The sequence below is a fragment of the Syngnathoides biaculeatus genome, chromosome 16 (assembly GCF_019802595.1).
Source record: "Syngnathoides biaculeatus isolate LvHL_M chromosome 16, ASM1980259v1, whole genome shotgun sequence".
NCBI classification, from domain to species: Eukaryota; Metazoa; Chordata; class Actinopteri; order Syngnathiformes; family Syngnathidae; genus Syngnathoides; species Syngnathoides biaculeatus.
Genome location: NC_084655.1, coordinates 17,305,760 through 17,331,103, shown reverse-complemented (window position 1 = coordinate 17,331,103; position 25,344 = coordinate 17,305,760). Strand labels below are relative to the sequence as shown.

Here is a 25,344-nt window from a genome sequence, read left to right as displayed (position 1 = left end):
GTGATGTTTCCATTTGCAAAAACTAAAATACACTTTTATTCACAATGTACACAAAGACAATATGGGGGAAAGGCAGCGACGTCAGTCATCTTCGTCGGACGGTGGCAGGTCGCTGGTGGCTTTGCGTTTCTCGATCTTGGCCAGCAAGTCTGAAAGAAACGAAATATGAGCACATAGTAGGCCTGAGCAGCTAAATTATTTTTAGCAAATAGCAACATTCTCACTGATATGCCCTTCTTAAAATAACATCGCTGAAAAAAGAGGAGCAAGTTTACAAAAGTAGTCAAATATTGCCAAATTAACTTTTTAACTGCTCTTACAACATCCATCCATCCATTTTATTTGCTGCTGATCCTCACGAGGGTCACGGGGAGTGCTGGAGGCTATCCCAGCTGTCAATGGGCAGGAGGCGGGGTACACCCTGAACTGGTCGCCAGCTGATTGCAGGGCACATCGAGACAAACAGCCGCACTCGCAATCACACCTACGGGCAAGTTAGAGTGTTCAATTAATGTTGCATGTTTTGGGATGTGGGAGGAAACCGGAGTGCCCGGACAAAACCCACACAGCCTCGGGGAGAACACGCAAACTCCACACAGGCGGGGCTGCGATTGAACCCGGGTCCTCAGAACTGTGAGGCCAACGCTTTACTCGCCGACCCGCCGTGCCGCTCTTGCAACAAATGAAATTTTGAAAAACTACAATACCTGCTGTGAAATAGACACACAAGTGGAATTATTTTTACACTGTGTGTGACGAAAGGAGACTGGAGGAAGGAAATTGCAGATTCAATTACACATAACATTGCCACAGTCATGGTGTATTAATTGCAAAACAAGTGATTTAGCCACGTTGCAAACTTTTGTGCTGAGGTATGTTGTTCCAAGCCAAAAATATATTGCTGAGGTGCTAAGGTAAATTGTTGAACATTTTATGTTACTTCATTAAGGATCTTTACATTCAGTGACGGCTTCAGATACGAGTGACTCGATTTACAATTATTTCATGCTAGAAGCTGTCGTTTGGACGAGCAAAAATTTGAGATGCAGGCGGTGTATGGTAGCAGTGAACTGAATTCACTTCACAAGTAGCAGTTTCAGCGTGAACAAGTCCTCCCAAAAACAAACAAAAAAAAAGCTTCAAGCTGCCATTTGCAACTCCCAGTTGAAGTTTATTGTGAAATTAAACAGAATGGAAATTTGAACAAAAGGTGCAGCAACACATGTAGACAGCTTTTACTATCACTTATTTCAATGTTGCATATGTTTTTTTTCCAGTGAAAAAAAAAATTCAAATTTAAGGCTAAAACCCCAAAGAGGGAATTTTACCTCAAGAGATCCTGAGGGGCTCACCTTTAGCAGGGTTGAAGACGCCGTTGGTCTGAGTGTTGCACACGTAGCAGCGTTTGGACTTGCGGTAGTGCTGCAGGGCGCAGGCCTCGCAGAAGTAATGGCGACACCTGGGAAGAGGAAGATTTAAGTATGCAGTCAGCACACGCAAAAATTGAGAAAAAAAAAAAAGCTGCCTACTTTGTTATAATTGGATTCTTGTAGGAATCCCTGCAGATGAAACACTTGAAGGGCAAGTCCTCCTCGTCGCTGCTCACCTCGTAGTTTTCCTCGTCTATAGCACAGTTAATAAAAAAAATGAAAAAATAATTTATTTTAGTGCTATCCCGATAATACTAGTTAATTGTGATCATTTTGTTCATGATAATTATGCTATGAAATGTTCACATGCTTTCAACCCCAGCTGTGACCGAGCTCACCATTAGCGCCGTATCTGCCTTCCTCCAGCTCCCTCTCAATCTGCCAGCCGTGCTTGTAGTCGGATCGGTCATGGAGGAACTTGCAGCTGTCTGGTATAAGATCCGGAAGGTGAAACGAGCTTGTCTGATCGATTGATTGGTTTCATTATCTGCATTTTACTTACCTCCAAAGCCGCAGAATCCGGTCTCCTTGTAGTCCTTGCAGATGTCCGGCTGGTAGTCCCACCTGACCGTGGCTCGCAGGTGCTCCGGGGCTCGGATGGGTCCTTTCCTGTTTGTTCGGCCACAAATGATTAGGTGAGCGCTCCACAATTGTGACGGCTTTGTTGATTAGCTGTAAGGCAGGGCGATTTTTTTCGGGTTTTTTTGCGGCGTACACCACTATCATGAACAAGTTTACAATAGCACACGCTGTGCATTAATATGCCGCAAAAACAGTGATTAAGCCATGTGCAATTTTGGCTCGGACAATTCCGTGACAAAGTTTTTTTCAGTTTCCTTGCTTTTAAGTTCGTTAAATACCGTAATTCCCGGCCAGCAGAGCGCACCTGGTTACAAGCCTCACCAAGTACATTTGTAAGGGAAATACCATTTGGTACACACATACGTCGCAGCTGTGTAAAAGGCACAAGTGCCCACTTTGAAACACGAGATGTATACAAAGAAAAACAGTACACAAAAAGAGTTGAAGAGTTCTGAAGCTAACGCTAGCGCTAACAGGGCCAATTAAAATAAAACGTAACAGTAAATATCACTGAGACACGCCAGTAACACAGCAGCAACACGCTAGCACAGCGCTAACAGTGCCGGTAAAAGTCACTTCCTCGGCACATATGTTCCACCTGTCTCACTCTTACCTTTTCCGCTTGAGTGCCGCCTTGCGGCCGTTAGAAAAAAATGCACAAATTAGCCGCATCACCGCATAAACCGCAGGGTTGAAAGCGTGTGGAAAAAAAAAAAGTCACGCTTTGTAGGCCGGAAATTACGGTAAATGTAAATATCAGACACAATCAGATATCTTAACTAAACATAAAATTATTATTTTTTAAATGCTGATTTTAATTAAAAGGGAGAAAATAATTATACCGAACCCTTCCACTAAGATACTCATATTGTAAGAATGAAATTCAAGAGAAAAACAGACCAGTCGCTGCTAAGAATGTGAAGAAACTTTACGTAGTATATAAAAATAGCATCACCCATTAACACGGGCCCCGAAAAATAAATAAATAAATAAATATTTTGTATTTTTTCAAGGAAATGTGGCATGGCCGTAGTTGCAGTGCTTGTCAGAATAAAGTCAATATGATGATATTCTACGATTCATGCACTGCCCTGGTAAAGAAAATTTGGATTTTTTTTTTTCTTTCCCCAAAGTTGATGCAAGTTAATGCTGGGGGAATGGGGGGACCTTCAATGCTTGATTGACATTAGGAAAAGGGGAAAAACAAAACAGATAAGGCAAAAGTTGTTTTAATATAATGTTACCATTTGAAATGGGGGTGGTGGGAGAGATTAAAATTGGAAATCAGATTTTTGTTGGGAAAAATGTCTGAAGGCTTAGTGCCGAGTCCTATTTAGTTGCTGATGGTTACTCACCGGACCATGCCAGAGGATGCGTTGCCCATCGTGGTATCTTTGGGTTTGATGAATTTCTGGTAGTTGTTTATGCCACGGTATATCTTATCGTCCTCCTTGCCCGTCAGCTCCTATGGGAAGGACAGAATGTGGTTTATCCAGCGGCACCCATGTGAATTGTAGTCATATTGATTAAAAAAAAAAAAAAAAAAAAACGGAAGACCCTCTGCTAACATAAGTCAAATTGAAGTTGAAAAGTCCCCAGAACCTCCAAATTTGGACACGTAATTTACCTCTTGGATTTTCTGGCTCCTCTCAAAGATGGCCTGAGCGTCCTTGTCGCGCTCCGTGTCCAGTTGGTATGTCGCTGTGGCGCCCATGTCCTCCGGGCCCTCTGGTTTCTATTGAAAAACAGCGTAGAAATGAATGGGGTGATGCTATAGTTAGATACTGAGAGGTGCATATCTACTATTGTTATTAATACAATAAATGTTAGCGTGCTAATGTCAACTCACAGCTGAACGTGTGGACTTGTAGGAAATGGTTATCTTGTCCTCTTTGCCATCTTCACTTTCACTGGAAGACACAGTCTCTTTTTCCACTTTTTTGGACTGGACACAAATGATTTATGAAGCTACAATGAGGGACTTTTTTTTTTTTTTTTTAATTACAAGTTAGTCATTAGAGTAAACGCAAATGGCAATGACATTTAAATGAAGTTTTGCTTTCTTTGATAAACTAGCTGTTCTCAATCATGCTGTCTGTGGAAGCAATCAACGGCAAGGCGCTTGCAAATAACAAACAGCTAAAAATAATTCAGATGAAAATAGAGTCCTACTCAAGTGTTTATTGTTATTAATATAATGTTACCTTTTGAATCATCGGATTTACTCGCGTCTTTTTCTTATCCTTTCTGACCACAGAACTGAGATCTTCATCACTGGTCCCATCTAAAGATGGAATCGTAACGTAAAAACCAGGACACATTATAATTATTGGTAAGAGTAAAAATATTACTGAACTAAGCACTGGTACCTTTATCGCTGTCGCTGGCCTTTCTTTTCCGCCCCGAAAATTTCTTTGTGGATTTCTTGAACAAGAAAGTACAGGAGCCTTCTTTTGGTTGGTCTGCTTCTGCCATCTTGCCCGCTCGGTTCGTAAACACAACATTGAGCACTTTTGCGACAGCGCCCTCTCGAGACCTGGAGGTATTGCTACTGCAATAAAAACTTCCTTAGCAAGCGAAAACCAAACAAACATCTTTAGACTTCTCACTACTTATTTATCTGATATACTTAGCTAATATTTGTATGTTAGTTTTATCGAAAATATTGTAAGTAAAGCATGTAATGACGTCGGGTGCTTTGCACCGGAAAAGAACAAGATCGAGCTCCCTTAAGACCCGGAAGTATTGTCACTCAATCGCGGAAACATTGGTGGCGGATTTTATAAATGAAAATAAATTACATTAAGACTTAATTAGCTACGATTTTTGTTACAATATTAGACAGAACGTGAAACTGAATACTATAAAGTGAACTACAACAATTTGAATTTACTGTAGCTTAAGTATTCTCCTGCGGCCAGCACGGTAACAGCAATTGAGCATACCTGTCTCGCAGTTCTGAGGATCTCGGTTCGAATCCCCGGCTCACCTGTGTGGAGTTCATATGTTCTCTCCGTGATTGTCTGGCAACCAGTACCGGATGTACCCCGCCGTTCGCCCGAAGTTAGCACGCCCGCAACCGTAGTGAAAATAAAGAGCACCGAAAATGAATTAATTCATGTTCTCTTGTATGAAACAAATACAAATACAGAAAACATGGCACAAGTGTACTTTTGTGACGTTGTGGTTTTATTTTGAAGTATACTGCTGCAACCAGTTTGTTAACATCCTGTGCGATGAAGGATTTCGTCCTTTATCTTCGGCGACAGGAGCAGATTTTTGACTAATAAGATGAAATATCGTATTGCAAGGACGTGAAGTTATCGCTTTCCGGAAACCGTAAAGAGCGAAAATAGAACTACGTTTGCGAGGCATCCATTTTACTTTGAAGCTTATAACCGGAACCAGTGTATTTCAACCCTTTAGGACCTTCAGCCTCAGCAGTAGCAAGGCACCAACCGCACTCCGCCGCAAAGGCGGCCGACTTTCAGCGCAGGCGAGTGAGGCTGCAAGTCGGACACAGGGAGGAAAGGCGGGGGCCGTCGCGGGGGGTGCGGAGGACTCCCGTTGCAGCCACTGCTGGATGGTACGAATGGAGCCCGGCTGCGTGCACAGAGCAATGGCAATGGGGCTGACGTCGAAGAAGGCGTCCGCCCGGAGCGTCGCCGTGGAAAGAAAGAACCTCATCACGGTGTGCAGGTATGTCACGACACGCATCCAGGATCATGCATCCCCCCCCCCCCCCCCCAAGTGCTATCCACTAATTGCAGAATAAAGACCACATTTATTGAATATTAAGCATAGACAGCTGCCCAAGTCCTGCGCCTAAATATTTGCTTTTACCTCTAAATGACATCCCATTTCCTTTTATGTAACCTCCCGAATCATAATTGAATTTTACATTATAACCAGACTTAGTTTCTAACATAACGGATGCAAGTTCTTGATCCTAAAGCTTGCATAATTGCTTTTATCCGCTCTGAACATATTTAAATATTGCTCCATTTTAATATCGCCATGAGTCATGCTCATATATTATTAATAGACGTGATTATTCTAAACATCAAATAAATACAGCTCCTCCATCATATTGATGTCCACTGCTTGCTTACAGAGGACAAGGGTGTGCAAGGTCTCTTCCTCCTCCATCTTTCCCCTTTAATATGTCCTATATATCATCATCATGATCATCATCATGAGAGGTCATGGCTATGTGTTGTGCGTGTGTCACATTCACGTTAAACGGACGAGTAACCTCTCCGCCACCTCCTCGCCTCGCTTTGCAGCCATGATGTCACATTGTCTGCGTCCATCTCGAGGATGACCGGCGGGGAGCGTGTGGACACTGAACATCAACCCGAATAATTTAGTCGGGAATCTGGATCGTGGTAATCTGGTTAGAGAAGGTAAACAAACAAACAAACGGGCCAAAGTTAAGAAAATGGCAGATAAACAGGACACAGCTGGGAGTACATATTGCCATACTGGAAGCCAATTGGCCGAGAAGGAGCAGGGTGTGGTCAAATATTACTGCTACTGTACAGTAATATGACTCAAATAAAAGTAAAAATGAGTCCTCCAAACAATTCCATAACTATTCAGTGAAACTAAATACTCCAGTATGAGTAAATATAAGCAGTTAATTTATTTTTTTTTTTAAACTAGTCCATGAATGCCTAACAATATTGCTTTTAAATGCCATTTTTAAAAACATGATTTAAATTCATTCTTCAGTTATGCACATAAAACTGCCCAATAGGCTTAAAAGACAGATACTAATTAGATAATTATAGGTCATTTCATTATGTAGTTGGACGGATTCACCCACACACCTACACCTACGATGTATATAATATGATTTGATATATAATATATGATAAAATATAATTACGGTAAGAAACTAATATGTCATTGCTGACATTTTAACATCCATATGCATGTTTTTCTTATTAATGCCACACATTTCACAAAAAGATCCGTATTTACGTGGACATTTCACATTTGTATTTCCAGCCATCCATTTTCTTTTCCGCTTATCCTCACGAGGGTCGCGGGGACTGCTGCCTATCCCAGCTGTCAACGGGCAGGAGGCGGGGAATACCCTGAACTGGTCGCCAGTCAATCGCTGTGCACATGGAGACAAAAAGCCACACTCACAGTCACACCTAGGGCCAATTTAGAGTGTTCAATTAATGTAGCACCCTCCGACCCTTGTGAGGATAAGCACCAAAGAAAATGGATAGATGGAATTAGCATGATTTTGGGATGAAACCGGAGTGGCCGGAGAAAACCCACGCACGCACAGGGAAAACATGCAATCATGCATGCCAGAATCGAACCCGGGTCCTCGGAACTGTGAGGTCAACGCTTTACCAGTTGATCCACCATGCCGCCCTCACACAAATATAATAAATATAATTATAGGTTAACAAACTAACATGTCATTACTGACATTTTAACATCCAAAAGCACATTTTTCTTATTAATGCCACACATTTCACCAAAAGGTCAGTTTTTACATGCACATTTCACATTTGTATTTATGCAATAAAATAATTGGTTGATCAATTCCAATTATATAAATACATTTTCAATTGATCATGAATTGTTTTGTTTAGAACTAAACTGAGGCAGAGCACAGTGGATCAGATGGTAAAGCGTTGGCGTCACAGTTCTGAGGTCCCGGGTTCAATCCCAGACCCGCCTGTGTGGAGTTTGCATGTTCTCCCCGTGCCTTGCGTGGGTTTTCTCTGGGCACTTTGGTTTCCTCCCACATCCCAAAAACATGCAACCTTAATTGCACACTCTAAATTGCCCGTAGGTGTGATTGCGAGTGCGGCTGTTTGTCTCGATGTGCCCTCCGATCGGCTGGCGACCAGTTCAGGGTGTACCCCGCCTTCTGGCCCTTGACTGCCTGGATGGGCTCCAGTACTCCTCGTGAGGATCAGCGGAATCGAAAATGGATGGAACTAAACTGTTTCATGTGTTATATATTTTTTTCTTCTAAATCTCATCTGCAAATGACGCAGACAATCTGTCGCCTTGAAAATTCAATTGTGGTCCTTGAGTGCAAAATGTTTGCCCACTCGTGTTCGAGAACATCATTTCAACAATAATTGACCTCCCATTCAAGTGTCGTAAGTAGTGTTGGAAAAACAAAAAATAAAAACATCCTCCCAGAGTACAAGAAAGGCACGGAGTCAAAAATAGACATCAAGAGTTTTTACTCCAGTAATCCAACCTTCCTGCTTTATTTTAGCGTCACAAATGGTGAAGAAGTACACAAGTCACAGGGCGCAAAAAGAAAATATCGCGAGCTCACATGTAAGACTCAGGACTGTTTGAAGATGTGTTAAAGCACTTTGTTTTATAATATCAATAACCGTGATGACGACAAGCGCTCGAGAACAAGACACACCAACATAAAGCACATGCATATATTTGTCAGTATTATTGACAGGTTTTTTTTTTTCATTCCACTTTGTAATGAGCAACACTCATGAATCCCGCTGCCTCTTTGCCCATGCGGGTCACGGAGGTGATTAAAGTAGGGGGTCCCGGGATGGGCTGAGATGGGGGTCGGGGGGGTCTCACGTCGTCTGGTCGGAGTGTGGACGTGGCCTACTTGCTGCCATTTTAGTTAAGATGACGTTAGTTATTAGGTTAAGGCACGGGGAATTTCTCAAACTGTGGAGTCTGGCAGATTAGAAGTGTAATGCGAGTGTGGTCTAATACGCAATATGAGCATTTTAATTATTTTTATTGGGCTGGCTCCTTTGTCGTAACCAATAGTTTTGGGAATTTTCATTTTTTTTTTTTTTCAATCTGAAGTTGCGTAGGTAGTTCCGGCCTACAAACCACGACTTTTTTTCCACACGCTTTCTACCCTGCAGTTTATGCGGTGATGCGGCTAATTTGTGCATTTTTTTCTAACGGCCGCAAGGGAGCACTCAAGCGGAAAAGGTAAGCGTGAGACCGGTGGAATATATGTGCCGAGGAAGTGATTTTTACCGGTCCGGCCCTGTTAGCACTCCGCTAGCGTGTTACTGCCGTGTCTCAGTGTATGTTTTTTTTTTTTAACCCTCTTAGCGCTGTGCTAGCTTTAGCGTTAGCGCGGCGGCGCTAGCATTAAACTCTCTGTGTAGCATCTTTCTTTATAAATATCTAATTTTTCAACGTGGGCACTTGTGGCTTTTACACAGTTGCGGCGTATGTATGTACCAAACGGTATTTCCTTTACAAATGTACTAGGGGAGGTTTATAATCAGGTAGGCTCTGTAGGCCGGGAATTACGGTATTTATTTTGTGTTGAAAGAAGATTTGGGTTCACCTCCTTCAAGGGGTTTCTTTTTGTCGACGACACTGTTTGGTAGCTCCAGAGGGTATGTGAAATAGAACCTCAAAAATTGAATACAATAACTGCCACCCCATACCCGAAATCTAACCCCCTAACCCGGGGGTGTCATCACGGGCCACATTGTAGTTAGAGGGCTGTTATGATCGTGAAAGTCATATGAATGTATCGTCACCTCATCATATCATTGCATATAATCAATTCGCCCCCAGATTTCATTGTTAATGTATTTTGACCAACAAATTGAGTTTGAAATCATAAGTCAAGTAAAATGACAACCAAGTATAAATTGTTCAATGTATGTTAAGGAATTTGGTGTAGGGGCAAAAATGCTTGCAAAACCTATAAAAGTGAAGAAATTTTGTCTGAATTTTCATTCAGGTTTTCCGCTAAAACAAGCAACAAATATATTTAGGCTAAAATGTGAAGTAGATATTTGATTTGTTTTTGTAGGCCACAAAAAAAAAAATTGTGGTTGGCTGATTCTGGCCCCTGAGCCTTGAGTTTGACACCACTGCCCTTTCCCTAATTCTAATCCCTTAACTGAATCGCGTATTCCCAATTGGACACTTAATCCCCATCATTTAGAATTTTTTCTCATGTGAACATCCTTAAAGGAATTGGGATTGTTTAGACCGGGTCTACAGAGTGCCCTTGTTGTTGAGTCAAAGTCTAATTTGAACCGTTTGTGTCAAAGCGAGGGAGAAACAAGCCCCCAACGTCGGTAGCCACACTGAAGATGTTCTGATGAATCTTGGGATGAGACAGGAAGCACTGAATGCGAGGAAAGATGATGGAAGAACTGATGCGCACTGTTCCCTGGGTTCTGCTGCCGTTGCCGGTAGCAACGGGTCAAGGGCATGTTTATGCGACTTTAAAAAGACATTTCGGACACTTTGTTTACGGCGTTGGCGGCGAGGGACTCGGTGAACCTAGGAAACAAACGACAGCAGTGAGACCAATGAGGGGACGGCAGAGGGCTTTTGGTGACAGTGAAATGGAGAAAAATGTCCACAAATACAACATAGCTGACATTTTCCGAAAAATCGTTGAAATTCACAGCATGGTTTTTCTTTGTCGGTTTTCAACAAGTGACCATCAAGAGAGCCCCCCAATGTATTGGAGGTGAAACCACTTTAAATCCTGAAAACAGCGAACCAAGTACCAGGACCCATGCCGAATAGCAAAAAACGTGACTAATTTCATACCCCTCTCCCAAAATGTTTACAATCGCCTATATCAATTATATAAATCCAAAATATACCTCATGAGATGAAATTCCACACCTTTTTTTTTCATTTGAAGTTTATCTTACGTTACCAATCAAAGTAAATGGCTGATTGATGATTTTTATCTAGGAAAAAAAAAAAAGCACCGTAAGTGCGTGGTACTTTGCTTCTAACTAGCGCTTTGGCGGCACCTTGTGGCATTTTAGCGTATTACACAAAGCACGATTAAAAAAATCTGCGATAGTTGATGTTAAATTTGATAATGTTGAACTACAAATAGATGGGGTTTTGCTATATTTGGTGCCTGGGATTCACAACATGATTCAGCACCACTGTTTTCTATGCGAACCATATTTTTTTTCAGTACATTTTTCTGACTATTCTGACTTTCAACTCATCTCTGGAGTAGTTGCGGCCTGATTTCTCCCAACCCTCCAGTGTCTGTCTCGAGAAACTTCTAAATATTCTTCGTTATCGTTCACCCTTCCCGCTTCTATTTTGATCATTTGTCTCACCGCCATTTTTCATCCCCGCTTTCAGAAGTACAATAATGTAATATTCCATTTGAAATCTGCACGTCTGGAATAGCCGTAGCCCAATTTCTCCCCTCTCAAGTGCATGATTTAAAAATACTCCGTGGCTTCTATCGGTTCCCCTTTCTTCTTCAACCAACACGTTTCCAACATTTCTCTTGTCCACCTCGCCCGTTTGTTCTTTCTGCACGTCCGCCGACAGCCAATCACTTGCCGAGACTTGCGGTAATACGGGAGAAAGGAAATGGGAGGCGCACTCGACCGGGGTTACGCTTTGGGTTTTTGCTTTGACTCAAAGTTCTTGAATTATTCATCAGCCATTAATCCTCTTGGACGTCTCCTCAGACCGTCCACCTGGGGGTGGGGCCTTGCTTCGTTATCGTCTGCTGCTCATGCGACTGAAAAATAGAGAAGAAGTAGAAAGAGAAAGGGGAAATCAAGAGTTTGTACAAGGGAGTCTGGAAAGAATGTAAAGATTGGAGCTGGTTCGTATCGCAACACTCCGGAAGTTCAGCATTAACCTTATTAGCCTCCGGCCACACATCTACTCTGCAAACGAACACTGTGCAGCTCAGCCTCTGGCTAGTGAAAGAGGACTTTTTTAGCAGGTGTTGATGTTTTTATTTATCCATCCAAGGGTGGTGGGATTGCCGGATCCTATCCCAGCTAACTTCAGGTTAAATGCGGACTACGCCACAAACTGCTCGCCAGCCAGTCACAGGGCACATATCAACACCATCAGTGAGCGGGAATCGATTCATGTGCACCACTAAATCATCAGTAACTTGATGTTTCTGTTTTGGACTACCAAAGAAGAACTTTTTTTCAGTGAGAATGTTGTGATTTTTTTTTTTTTTTTTTTTTTCCCTATCAAAAGAAAGAACCGCCTCAATAGGATTAGAATTAAAGTTCTCCAGGGTCCCAGAACAAATTGTATTTCATCTCAGAGGTTCCAGTGTACAGTAGAAGGGCGAGGTGGGAGAACAAGAGGGCATTTAAAGTGAGCCGTGAGTGGGCTGGGCGCTGGTCCAACCAGATTGTGAGTGGGTTGTGCATGTTGGGGGGGTGAACACAAAAGAACCTTGTCAGAAGGACAAGCTGTTGTTTTTCTGTGTTGAATGGTACCAAGAGCATGCTGCTAGTTTACACCAGCGGGTTCTATTTTGGACTCTAAGGAAGGTTAAATCGAGTCAACAAGGGCACTTGTATCTTTAGACCCCACCCCCACCCTCTTATCAAGGATAATCAAAATGACATATTTTGTTCAATACTGAAGTCTGTCCTAGATTAGGTCCGAGGACCTACATGACTGCCTCTTGGATGGGTTTCACACAATATCACAGAACATATTTTCTGAAGCCTCAAGAACCGTGAATTCCGGCAAAGTTTTTGGTTTTTGGGATATCGACAAAAACCCCGCTTAGCTCTTTAAATCACATTTCTTCATTCTGCTTTCTGTATATTGACGGGAACCAGGGTTAGTTCTCTAAACCACCTATTTTGGTTCTGGTATGGATGCTGACCAACACCATGCTTGGCTTTCTGAACCAGTGATACCCAACCAAGTTATCTTGGCACACAAGTGTATATGACTTATAGCTATATCTTTGCAAGACAGTACAAATCTTCTTCTTCTTTGCCTTTCGGCTTGTCCCGTTAGGGATCGCCACGGCGTGTCGTCTTCGATGAACGCATATTTGTTTGGCACAGTTTTACGCCTGATGCCCTTCCTGGCGCAACCCCCCTGCATTTACCCGGGGAGAGAAGCTTACAGCACCTGGTTTTCCCAGGCGGTCTCCCATCCAAGTACTAACCAGGGCCAAACCCGCTTAGCTTCCGAGAGCTGACGAGATCGGGCATTCTCAGGGTAGCATGGCCGTCAGCCCCAAGACAGGACAAATATAATTCTTCTTTCGGCTTGTCCCTTTCGGGGTCGCCACAGCGTATCATCTCAGATGGACGCATATATACGTTTGGCACAATTTTTACGCCGGATGCCCTTCCTGACGCAACCCTTCTCAGGGAGTGGAGGCCCCAGTGGGATATGAACCCACAACCCCTGGTTTACCAAACCAGTGCTCTAACCACTGAGCTACGGGGCCTCAGCAAGACAGGACAAATAATCTATAATATTATTAACTTTGTGTTTAATTCAACCGGCCCAGATTTCATGCTATCAATAATAACGTAAAATTGAGAGTAAATTCAGGCGAGTGCATAAACTATCGATCTTGATTTGTTTTTGTGACTTTATTTCTGCTTGCTGTGGTGTCGGATTTTTCCGTTATAAAATATGTACCTTGGCTTGGTTGGGAAACACTGATCCAAACAACCTTTGTTTTTTTTTGTTCTGGTCTGGAAACTGACAGGAACTATACTCGGCTCTCTCCTCCAGTTTCCTTCATGAGAAATAAGAAAGCACTGACCTGTTAGACTGATCTGACGTGGCCCAAAAACCAGTCAAAGCCCCAAAAGTGAATTTATTCCAGTGTTCGTTGCCGGTTGGAGAAGGCCCGGTGCAGATGTTCGTGGTGTTTTGCTCCCGTCCTACGAGGCAGGGAAGCGGTTCCCCCTCCCTGCCTAGAGCGTTTTGCGTTTGGGGAAGATGGCTTTCCGAAAGGAGGTGGTGGTGGTGCCCCGGCTGAAGGAGGCGCCGCCCAAGGAGATCTTGGTCTTGCCACTGGTGATGGTGGAGGAGCCCAGCGAGGTGGTGCTCTTCCCCCGGGAGATGGAGGAGTTGCCCATGGCCAGCTTGCTCTTTCCCCGCTTGATGCTGGTGTTGCCCAACGTCAGGGCGGTCTTTCCCTCGGTGAAGCTGGTGTTGCCCATTGAGGCCGAACCTGTCGTCGTCTGGACCCAGAATTGGAGGCGGCGGTCGGGTCTCACTCCACGTTGAGCATGGCACGCTCATGCAGCACGAACGCCCGTTCTGCAAGCCCTCAGACGCGGCAATAACACCAGCGGTGATCTGGAGCCCACCAGAATGCCGAGAACCCCCCGACTGGCATAAAGCCTCCGTTGAGCTGTTGGACGTGGGCTCGGGAAGGCCGCATACCACCCGGGAGTTGCTCTGAATGGACAGAGGCAACCCGTAGGTCGGCCGCTGCGTATTGCGAGGGCGAGGGGTTGGGGGGGCGACGTAGGACAGTTGTGCAATTGTCCCGTGGACTCGACGACACCAGGAACATTGTTGCGACTGGCGGTGGGGGCACAATCTCGCAGTGACATCACATCTTTGTTCTGCGCCATTGTTCAAAGTGTAGATGTTTGAAATAAGTCAAAAATGCCTCAAAACGTGTTTACGTGCAGTTCATTGAAATGGATTTTATTATCCATTCGCAAGTCATTACATATTTCTCGGTGTCAGAAAGCCAAGACAAGCAGAGTTAAGACACATTGCAAGCACTGCGGTGGTTCCAAACCTAAAATCCAACAGTTAAACCAACAATAGACACATAACTGTACATTAAGGGGTTGTTGATTAAAGTACTCTTGTTTTTTCACACATTCCTCGCTCCCACCCACGGTTGAACAGATCATTGATCAAAACCAATTCTTGCAACTTGCTGATAAACCATAATTTCTTGCCTCACCCTCAAACCGAGCTCCCTGACTGACCCGAGGCAACTGACCAGACTGACATATTTGTATTTCTTTAGTTTTGTTTGGTGAGTACATACTGGATTCGGACAGACATATCCATATTTTTCTTTGTTACATGCTGGCTTCACGGCTGGTAATTCCAGTACACATGGCTATGGGTCTTGTCGCCCCTGCTGAGTGTGGTCCTGACCACAGATGCACACTTGGTCCCGTGGGTGAAGGTCAGCGTGGTGATGGAGCTCGTAGTCTCGCCCCGCGTGACCGAGGTCTTGCCCACAGCCACTCCGCTCTTGCCCAGTGTGAGTGTGCTTCTGCTCCAGGAGACGGAGGACTGACCCCAGGAGATGGCGTATTTGTTGCTCAGTAGGGAAACTTTGCCTTTGCTAAAAGAAGTCCTACTGGATGAAAAGGTGGTCTTCCACTCAGTTTTAGAGTCTATTTTGGACTTCTTCTTTTTTGTGGAGCTGGCTCCCAGGGTCTGCTCCATCTAGGTATTCCTGCGCTTGGGCATGAGCGCTTTGCGGAATGAGGTGGTGGTGGTCCCTCGGCTGAAGCTGGCCCGTCCTAGAGCCACGGTGGTCTTCTGCCTCTGGATCGTGGAGTCTCCCATGGAGGTGGTGGTCACTCCGCGGAAGATGGAGGAGTTCCCCATGGCGACGGTGGTCTTCCCCCTGGCAATGGATGTGCTTCCCACAGCCAGGGCGGTCTTGCCCTCGGTGATGCTCGTGTTGCCCATTGCCCCGGAAGCGGGTGGCCGGCAACTCCTAGCGATCGCGCGGCATGCCCGTCGACCTTATTTTGCGACGCTTCCGATCCGGAGCTAAACTAAAACTGCCGCAGCCCTAAATAGCTGCAATCATCTGAGGGGGAGGGAAGGGGACAGGGGACACAAAAGGACCTGGAAGATCAGTGTGTGCACAAAGGCTGCAAGGACAGGGGGTTAATTGTATTGTTGTCATGATAACACTGAAGGGGTGCTTTGTGCAGCACACAAGACAATTGGGGTGACCTCAGGGACAAGATGGCGTGGCTCCCCTCCACCAACAAAAAAAAACACGACACCACCGCCTCATTGGTGTGTTCGCAACTTCACATACACTAGTACATTTGTCCACTGGGTACAGTACCCAGCTAAAGAAGACTCTACTGTGTACGTTTTAGGTTCTCGGTCAAAACGCTCCTGGAAAAGTACACGGCCGAGCCCATCGACGACTCTGCCGAGGAGTTCGTCAACTTCGCTGCCATCTTGGAGCACATCCTCAGTCACCGCTTTAAAGGTAACTAACAATCACCCTGGAGAAGCATGTCAACAGGTTTTGATGTTTCTGCTCCTGTAGTCACCATTTGTCCAGCCAGCATTGGTGGAAAGTCATGAAGTAGTCAAGAATACCTTCCGTAAACAGTACAAATACTTAGTTTCTGTACTTGATTTGTATGAATATAAACATATTTGTACATGCCACACTTAGAATTGTTAGATTTTGTTGGCTACAAAAGGATTAGTGGTGAATGAGTTGTTTTGTGCCAGCCTAAAATCCACCAGTGCCAAATCCGTAAAAACACAAACCTGTGCAATATGTTAACTACATTGTTTCAGGTGTTTACGTTAGCTATTATTTAGCTTTTTAAAGTACAGGTTCAAGGATATCTACTTTTACCGGATTCTTTTACAAATACTACTTCTGCCATCTCTGACAACCAGGCCCAGCAAGCTGGTTCAGCTCAGACGGACAGCGCAGTTTCTGGGAGTACATCCGGCTGGCCTGCAGCAAGGTGCAGAACAACTGCATTGCCAGCATCGAGAACATCGAGAACATCAGCACGTCTCGAGCCAAGGCAAGGAGCGAGCGTGCGTGGACGCGTCCGCGTTCGCCACCGTGTCTGATTTCTTGTTTTTTTTTTTTTTCAGGGCCGAGCATGGATTCGGGTGGCGTTGATGGAGAAACGTCTGTCAGAATACGTGTCCGCTGCCCTGAGGGACACCAGAACGACCAGGTAAGGCTCACTCTGTGTTCCAGAAAGCTAGGCAATCAGAAATATCACACGTGTGAGTTTCACTTGTACTTCAGGTCCAAGAGGGCTGGAACCAACCAGATCTTATGAATATGCATACCTTGGAATTTATCCATTAAGTTTGGTCATTACAGCTCACGTTTATGGGGGTGTTTGGGGCAATGGACAACCAGATATAGTGAAATGTGTGCATCATGGAATTTGCTTTCATGTTTAGTAATTACAGTTACTGGTGTTGGGCTCCACCAGATCCAGATACGAAAATTTCTTTTTAGTTGACTGCGTTGCTGTCCACTGACATTAAGACCAAGTGGGGCAGTGGCCTACCAGATCCAGATGAAAGTCCAGGTTGAATAATTTATTCTTACATTATATTTACCCTAATTTCCATCCTATAAACCACAACTTTTTTCACACGCTTTCAACCCTGTGGTTTATGCGGCGATGTGGCTAATTTATGCATTTTTTTCTACTGGCCGCAAGGGGGCACTCAAGAGGGAAAGATAAGAGTGAGACCGGTGGAATATACTTGCCAAGGAAGTGACTTTTACCGGTCTGGCCCTATTAGCGCTGCGCTAGCGTGTTACTGCCATGCCTCAGGGATTTTTACCGGTATGTTTTTTTTTTTTTTTAACCGGCCCTGATACCGCGCCGCTAGCGTGCACTAGCATTAGCATTAGTGCAGCAGCTATGCGTTAAACCCTCTGTGTACTGTTTTTGTTAATATCTCGTGTTTCAATGTGGGTTTCAATGTGGGCACTTGCGGCTTTTCAACAGCTGCAACGTATGTACGTACCAAACGGTATTTCCTTTACAAATGTACTGGCTAAGGGTTATAATCAGGTGCGCTCTATAAACCGGGAATTACGGTAGTCGTTAAAGTCCTCTTACATTGGGACTGAATGGGGCAGTGACGCACCAAATGTAGGAACGCATTTGTTTAGTTTTACTGTTAGACTCCACTTGTGTTGGGCCCAGTTGGGGCAGTGAGTCACAATTTATTACCCTGAGGCACACCAGAATGATCAGGTAAGGCTCACTGAGGAGCTTGGAAAATTGTAACTCTTCTGGTTCCAACCCCAAAACATGAAGCAAAAACACTACTGTGGACCAAACAAAAGGTTGCATTTGCTTTATTTATCGATCAATCCAATCAAGATCTCCAGGAAGAGCCATTTTGCTTGTTCTAAGATGGTTTTTGGTTGACAGGAGGTTCTACGACGACGGCGCTATCATGCTGAGAGAGGAGGCGACAGTCCTGACCGGCATGCTCATCGGACTGAGCGCCATTGACTTCAGGTAAGTTTTAGTGAACATTTGAACCTTACATGAAAATAAAAAAACGATAACCTGATTCAATGTGACATCTGCATTATAGATGTGTTAATCGGCATTTCCGTGTCCCATTTACAGTGTTTCCAAATAAATGCACAATCTGGATCAGACCCAGACAGAACTTGATTTGACATGACATTTAAAAAAATCCTTTCCAAAATGTAATAGAAGAAGAATGATATTCTGTCATAAAAGTAATCTATAATTCCTTATCAGAGAATGAATGCAAGTAAGTGTAAAAAAAAAAAAAAAGTAATTTCAAAATGTAATTAATTATTGTCCATGTAGTCTCTGGTTGAAGGGCCCTCGTGGATTAGTGAGCCAGCAGATCCTGGAATAGTTGTGGATGAAATAATTGATCAATTTTAGCAGGCCCAGTCCACTTGCATTGGCGCCGAATGAGACAATGATCTAAAAGATCAAGATAAAAGTTGTAGATGGAATAATCACAACCTAGCCAGAGCCTTGGCAGAGAGTAAATTGACATGAAAAAATGAAGTAATACACAAGCAAATTACATATCATCCATATAGTTTCTGCCTGAAAGGGGAAACACTGGATGGCAAGTCACCAGCGGTGATCGACTACACTCCCTACCTGAAGTTCACTCAGAGGTAAGCCTTTTTCCATTAGCTTAGCACGAGCTTGTGTCGCTATTGCTTTAGCTTGCTGCTCGTCCGCAGCTACGACTGCCTGAGCGACGACGAGGATCGCCACAGCGTGGACAGCAGCAACAGCGAGGAGAGCGTCCCCGAGCATCCGTACATCCCGCTGGTCACCGACGAGGAGAGCTGGAGTAACAAATGCCGCAAGATGGAGCAGCGATTCAAGATCGTGTATGCCCAGAAGGTTAGCAACAACAACAAAAATGACACAGTAATCTCAACTAGTAAACTGTTTTGCACTGGATAGTGAAAACTTGTGGGTAATTGACACACCTCTTAAAATCTTTATAGTCGCCTACATTAGTAGTTTGAACTGTAAATTTACCGTAATTCCCAGCCTACAGAGCGCACCTTGTTATAAGCCTCACTCAGTACATTTCTAAAGGAAATACCATTTGGTACATACATACACCGCAGCTGTGTAAAAGCCACAAGTGCCCACATTGAAATACGAGATATTTCCAAAAAAAGACGGTACACAGAGTGTTTAATGCTAGCGCCGCCGCACTGATGCTAATGCTAACACTGCGCTAACAGGGCTGGTTTAAAAAAAAAAAAACATACCGGTAAAAATCACTGAGACACGGCAGTAACATGCTAGCGCAGCGTTAACAAGACCGGAGCGGTAAAAGTCACTTCCTCGGCACATATATTCCACCGGTCTCACTCTTACCTTTTCTGAGTGCCCCCTTGCGGCAGTTAGAAAAAAATGCACAGATTAGCGGCCTCACCAAATAAACTTCAGGGTTGAAAGCTTGTAAAAATAAGTCGCGGTTTATAGGCCGGAAATTACGGTATGTCGTTTATGAGTTTCAATAGTTCAAATGTGGACCTTCATTTATAGTCCAATCTGAGTATTGACATATTTCAAGAGCTGAAGTTGGAAGTAAGACAATCAGACAAGAATCCACATCCTTTTATCACATTTGCATTAACACCGCTAATATGGTAAAAATAAAATAAAATAAAAAAAGCAGATCAAGGTCGACGCAAATGACTAGCAAACCTCAGAGGATTCATCTGAGGTATTTTTTTCCTTTCTTTACTACTTTGTTGGCATTAATACTCCTTAACGCTAATGCTAACACTCGTGTCGGCTGCGCTAATGCTAACGTTAGCACAGCGCTAACGCTAGCGCCGTGCTAAGAGGACTGGTTATGAAGAAAAAAAACATACCGGTAAAAATCACAGCATTAACACGCTAGCGTATCGCTAACAGGGCCGGACTGGTAAAAGCCACTTCCTCGGCACATATATTCCACCGGTCTCACGCTTACCTTTTCTGCTCAAGTGCCCCCTTACGGCCGTTAGAAAAATGCAAAAATGAGCCGCATCACCGCATAAACTGCAGGGTTGAAAGCGTGTGAAAAAAGTTGCGGTTTATAGGCCGGAAATTACGGCACATTACTCTGAAAGTTAACGTTTGATGAACTGAAGCCATTATCGTGATATCACGTAATACACTTATATATATTATGAATCAGCTTTCTTCCTGGTGTGTGTTTAGGGCTACCTGGAGGAGCTGGTGCGCCTTCGCGAGTCGCAGCTGAAGAATGTGGAGACGGAGAACAAACGTCTGAGGGCCAAAGTGGACGAGCTGGCCTCGCAGGGTCAGCGCGAGAAGAAGGAGCTGGAGGCTGTCGTGCTGGAGCTGCAGGCTCAGCTGTGAGACGGCACCCACTTACCTTTGACCTTTGGTTTGGATTCACGGTTTCACTCAAAAAAATTACACATTTCTATGATGTTGTTTCAAAGGTGATTGGATTTTGGTACAGATTTGGGTAAAGCTGTAAATCACGGAATTACTACTATTTTTTTACGTTTGGTAGGATTTTGGCATATTCACGCGAACTGCATTGACTTTATGTAATCATATCGCGAATATGGTTCAGTTTGTGTCTGGTCTGAACACAGCATAACAGCAGGGTTTGACATTAACGCCCGCCCATTGTAGGGGGGGTTTCAGTGGTAACACTGCCACTCATATTACATAATTTGCCAGGTATTGTTTTGATTGGGGAAAATTTTCACTTTCCCCCTCCTGTTGATGACTATGCAATTATTTCAGTACCTAACGCTAATTACCCAGCAATAAAATTGTGGCTCGTGAAAATGCTCTGGGAAACCAGTAGCCACAGTCACTGGTGAGCAAAAAAAAATATTATTTTAAATTTTAAGTCTAGCTGCATTTCTGCCAAGTGGGGCAGTCTCCCACCAGATCTAGCGTAAGCTGCAGATGGAATATATATTTTATGTTTACCTTTACTTGTCTTGTCAATACAGATAAAGTTGCAATTTTGATGGGTGCAGTCCACTTGCTTTGGGGCCTGTTGGCGCAGAGACCCGCTGGGTCCACAAAAAGCCGTTTGAATAATTTAGTTTCAAATTTGTCCGCTTTGGATTGTATTCAGTAGTCCACTTGCATTAACGCCGAGTGGAGTAGTGATGAAGTCAATCATTATCATACAGTACTGATATGACGGAGAGTGACTTAGAAGATCAATAACGCATGATTATTATTGTCTCGTCTCTCCCTAAGGTCATCCCTCATGCCCTGTGACTCTTCCCACCTGGGAAAAAACTTTTCCATCCCGCTCATCAACCAGTGGGCTGCCATCACGGACCGCCGGGGCGACGTCAAACTCTTCCGCAGGTAACCGCAATCGTAGCGTATTCTGGAATACGACGACTATTAGTACTACTATTCTAGGAAAAATCAATTGGAATCTTGTCGGTTATAACTTCAGACATTCGGCTAATGGTGAATTTGTGCGACTAGCCAGGGTGTGACTGTATTCTCTCTATTTGTGCTTCCTATAGGAGGAGTTTTCATAGTTTGGAGCAAATTTCTGCCGAGATCAGCCTCAACTCGGACTCTCAAAGGACAGATGAGAGGCAGAACGGAGATACTGCCTGGACCTCAGCAGGTAAGTATGATGATGATCATAAAATTACTAATAGGACACTATACCGTAATTTCCGGCCTATAAGATGCAAATTTTTTCACACCCTTTCAACCCTGCGGTTTATGGGGTGTTTCGGCTAATTAGTGCATTTTTTTCTAACGGCCGCAAGGGGCCACTCGAGCGGAAAAGGTGGAATATATGTGCCGAGGAAGTGACTTTTACAGGTCTGGCCCTGTTAGCGCTACGCTACCATGTTACTGCCGTGTCTCAGTGATTTTTACCGGTATGTTTTTTTTTTTTGTTTTTAACTAGCCCTGTTAGTGCGCCGCTAGCATTAGCATTACCATGACGCTAACATTAATGTTAGCACGACGGGGCTACCGTGAAACTCTCTGTGTACTGTCTTTCTTTGTAAAGCCTCACCCAGTACATTTGTAAAGGAAATACCATTTGGTACATTCATAAGCCGCACCTGTGTAAAAGCCGTAAGTGCCCACATTGAAACCCAAATTGAAACACAAGATATTTACAAAGAAAGACGGTACACAGAGTTTTCAAAGTTTTAGTACCTTAGCTTACCTTAACATAGCAACAACACGGTAGCACGAACAGAGCCTGTTAAAAAAAAAAAAAAAAAAAAAAAGAAACATACCTAAATCACTGCGACGTGGCAGTAACACAGCAACAACACGCTACCACATCGCTAACTGGGCCAGTTAAAAAAACATACCGGTAAAAATCACTGAGACACGGCAGTAACACAGCAGCAACACACTAGCACAGTGCTAACAGGGCCGGTTTAAAACATACAAAAAAAAAACCATACCGGTAGAAGTCACTTCCTCGGCACATATATTCCACCGGTCTCACTGTTACCTTTTCCGCCCGAGTGCCCCCTTGCGGCCGTTGGAAAAAAAATGCACAAATTAGCCGCATCACCGCATAAGTCGCAGCGTTGAAAGCGTGTGGGGGGAAAAAAGTTGCGGCTTATAGTTCTGAAATTACGGTAATCACTTTTTGCAAAGGATAAAGGACAAATGTTTTATTGTCAGTCTACATGTGTTGCGGCAGTGTTTGTGTCCAGATCCATCATTAGGCTATTGTGTTTTACCACTAAGCTAACAGAGCAAAGCAAAGCAAATTCATTTGTGTAGCGCATTTCATACACAACACATTTCATACACAAGTCAGTGAATATATAAATGGAAATATTTAACATTTAAAACAGCTTTTAGTACAAGAAGTATCACAGAAAAATGGAAGTACTATGAGGAACCAAAGTGTTTTTAAAGGTAAAGTTGTTTGGCTGTTTAAACTGACAACTACATGTCCTCTTTTTTGTATATTAGCCAAAATATTGCTTATTGGGATGTGAGTTGTGTCTGCTGTGCTGCCACCCTACAGGACTCATATCTCAAATTGTAGTTGCAAGTCAAAGCAAAAAAAAAAAAATCCGACAAATTATGTCTACTAGCTAAAAAAACAAACAAACAAAAAACTCTAGTTGTTTCTGTCGTATCATGAGGCAGCGCTGTACTGTAGAAAGGTCAAGGAAACTTTGGGGGTGGAGTTTGCTGCCCTGAACCTACTTCTTGTACCAAGAACTAAATGTTCCTGGAACTAACTTTACTCAATGACTAACTACTCAGAATCGGAACTTTTTATATACTTGGAGCGCGAGAACAAATTCATCATTTATCTGGGCCAAAAGAAGACCTGGATAGGAAGCGGTGGCGGTACTTTCGAGACATTTCGGGGTGGATCCCGCGGCTACGACAGGCGCTGAAATGCTTGTGTCGTTTCAGGAAAGGACAACACGCCGTCCATGTTGGGTCTGTGTGGCTCTCTGGCTTCGCTGCCGAGCTCCAAGTCGCTGACCAGCCTGAAGTCCAGCGAGTGTCTCGTGAACATCAGCGCCGAGCCCAGCCCCGCGCTTTCCCCCAGCTAAGGGAAAACCACCCGCCCGCCCGACCTTCTTCCGCTTCCCACTTACTCCCTCCCACCCGGACCAACCGCCAATGTCTCCGTGAATGTACAGCAGGAATTCTGGTCGTTATTGTTTTTCTCTCTCTCTCTCTCTCTCTCTCTCTCTCTCTCTCTCTCTCTCTCTCTCTCAGCCGTTTTGTTGTCTTTCTGACATCACAACAACACAATCGAGTACAGAAAACACGCAGCTTTGGATGTGATGCGACACCTCCTTATTTCAGCCCGTTCCCTTCTTTGTATGCTTCAAAACCTGAGATTATTATGATTGTGTTGCAATAAACTGCCTTTTACATGATGTGCCGTGGATTCGTTGGCCTCACAGTTCTGAGGTCCCGGGTTTGATCCCCGGCCCGCCTGTGTGGAGTTTGTACGTTCTTCCCGTGCCTGCGTGGGTCACCTCCGGGCACTCCAGTTTCCTCCCACATCCCAAAAACATGTTACATTAATTCCATCTATCCATTTTCTTTCAGTTTGGGGTATCCCCCGCGTCCTGCCTGTTGACAGCTGGGTCGGCTCTTGTGAGGATAAGCAGCAAAAGAAAATAGATGGATGGGAGGTCTATGTTTATGTGGGAATCGGCAAGTAGATGGTACAAGAGAGCTTTGGCTCTATCTGGTGGCCGTGAGTAAAAACCCTCCTCGCAGGCAAATTCATGAGGTACCCCAAATACAAATGAAAATTAGAAAATTGTTTTGCAGCTCAATCTGGAGGGAAAAATTAGTTATAATATTGTTTGTTAAATGGAACACAACCAGAATGTGTATGAATTTGGTGGAATTGGCTGGCAACCAGTCAGTGTGTACTTTGCCTCCTGACTGAAGATAGCTCGGATAGGCTCCAGCATTCCCATGACCCATGTGAGGATAAGCAGCTTGGATAATGGATTTTTTTTTTTTTTTTGTTGCACAGCAGCAGATGTGAAGATATCTTTAAAGTAATGCCGTAGTCAAAGGCTTGGTGTACAAATCTATTCATTCATGCACTCATCAATTTTCTGTACCACTTAACCGGTTCAGGTCTACGAGAGGTTTAGCTGAGTCCAACTGACTTTGGGTGAAGGGAAAAATATGCTCTGGACTCTTTGCCAGTCATTCTCGGGAAATACAATAATTTAACAATGGCATTTGAATTGAACTGCCTTCAGTGGGGCGGTACAGTGGATCAGCTGCGTTGGCCTCACAGTTCTGAGGTCCTGGGTTCAATCCCGGACCCGCCTGCGTGGAGTTTGCATGTTCTCCCCGTGGGTTTTCTGCGGTTTCCTCTCACATCCCTCAAACATACAACAATAATTGGTCACTCTAAATTGACCATAGGTGTGATTGTCAGTGCGAATGGTTGTTCGTCTGTATGTGCCCTGCGATTGGCTGGCGACCAGTTTAGGGTGTACCCCTGCCTCCTGCCCGTTGATAGCTGGGATAGGCTCCAGCGCTCCTCGCAACCCTCGTGAGGATAAGCGGCAAAGAAAATGGATGGATGTGTGGACTACTGTTATGTCTATTTAAAAAAAAGTAATTTAGCAGATATTTGGGGGCCTTGTTTGAAATGATTTCAAAAGTATATTTTTTAAAATAATACGTGGGGGTTCACAAAATGTAGACAGACTGCGATCATTTTGTGACTGCACATTTGTATTATTTGACTGAAAAGATTTTGCACAAACATGAGTTTGTCCCACCGAATCATTTCCATAGGTTGACGCGACCCTTGT

General features: G+C 44.0%; 3 protein-coding genes, 1 long non-coding RNA gene and 1 pseudogene across 9 annotated transcripts; 2 read left to right on the top strand and 3 right to left on the bottom strand.

Moving 5' to 3' along the window:
- Positions 1-12: 12 nt before the first annotated feature.
- Positions 13-5,070, bottom strand: rnf113a (ring finger protein 113A). 3 transcript variants are annotated; one of them, XM_061845214.1, is made up of 11 exons: positions 4,958-5,059; positions 4,382-4,563; positions 4,217-4,296; positions 3,862-3,957; positions 3,640-3,747; positions 3,368-3,477; positions 1,933-2,039; positions 1,769-1,858; positions 1,530-1,623; positions 1,353-1,459; positions 13-149 (listed from the first exon to the last, which is right to left on the bottom strand). In XM_061845214.1, the coding sequence occupies exons 1-11, from the start codon at positions 5,014-5,016 to the stop codon at positions 82-84; spliced, it is 1,101 nt and encodes a 366-aa protein (XP_061701198.1). In that variant the 5' UTR covers positions 5,017-5,059; the 3' UTR covers positions 13-81. The 3 variants fall into 3 exon arrangements, with proteins under 3 accessions (XP_061701198.1, XP_061701195.1, XP_061701196.1); XM_061845211.1 differs by lacking the exon at positions 13-149 and adding an exon at positions 235-484; XM_061845212.1 differs by lacking the exon at positions 13-149 and adding an exon at positions 236-484 and having other exon boundaries at positions 4,382-4,560; positions 4,958-5,070.
- rundc3aa (RUN domain containing 3Aa) lies at positions 1,941-23,931 on the top strand. Of its 4 annotated transcripts, none has more exons than XM_061845203.1 (12): positions 1,941-2,065; positions 5,439-5,711; positions 15,893-16,008; positions 16,434-16,567; positions 16,641-16,726; positions 17,954-18,043; positions 18,613-18,693; positions 18,763-18,928; positions 20,252-20,409; positions 21,284-21,397; positions 21,565-21,671; positions 23,456-23,931. In XM_061845203.1, the coding sequence occupies exons 1-12, from the start codon at positions 2,028-2,030 to the stop codon at positions 23,596-23,598; spliced, it is 1,506 nt and encodes a 501-aa protein (XP_061701187.1). In that variant the 5' UTR covers positions 1,941-2,027; the 3' UTR covers positions 23,599-23,931. The 4 variants fall into 4 exon arrangements, with proteins under 4 accessions (XP_061701187.1, XP_061701190.1, XP_061701189.1 ...); XM_061845206.1 differs by lacking the exon at positions 1,941-2,065 and adding an exon at positions 4,268-4,344; XM_061845205.1 differs by lacking the exon at positions 1,941-2,065 and adding an exon at positions 4,693-4,937.
- Positions 6,281-8,184, top strand: LOC133514007 (uncharacterized). Its single transcript, XR_009798687.1, has 2 exons — positions 6,281-6,418; positions 7,834-8,184. It is a non-coding gene; the product is annotated as an uncharacterized LOC133514007 (long non-coding RNA).
- On the bottom strand, positions 12,894-13,012 carry LOC133515186 (5S ribosomal RNA; annotated as a pseudogene).
- LOC133514006 (autotransporter adhesin UpaG-like) lies at positions 15,217-15,680 on the bottom strand. The gene has a single exon (XM_061845215.1). The coding sequence runs from the start codon at positions 15,465-15,467 to the stop codon at positions 15,219-15,221; it is 249 nt and encodes an 82-aa protein (XP_061701199.1). The 5' UTR covers positions 15,468-15,680; the 3' UTR covers positions 15,217-15,218.
- Positions 23,932-25,344: the final 1,413 nt, after the last annotated feature.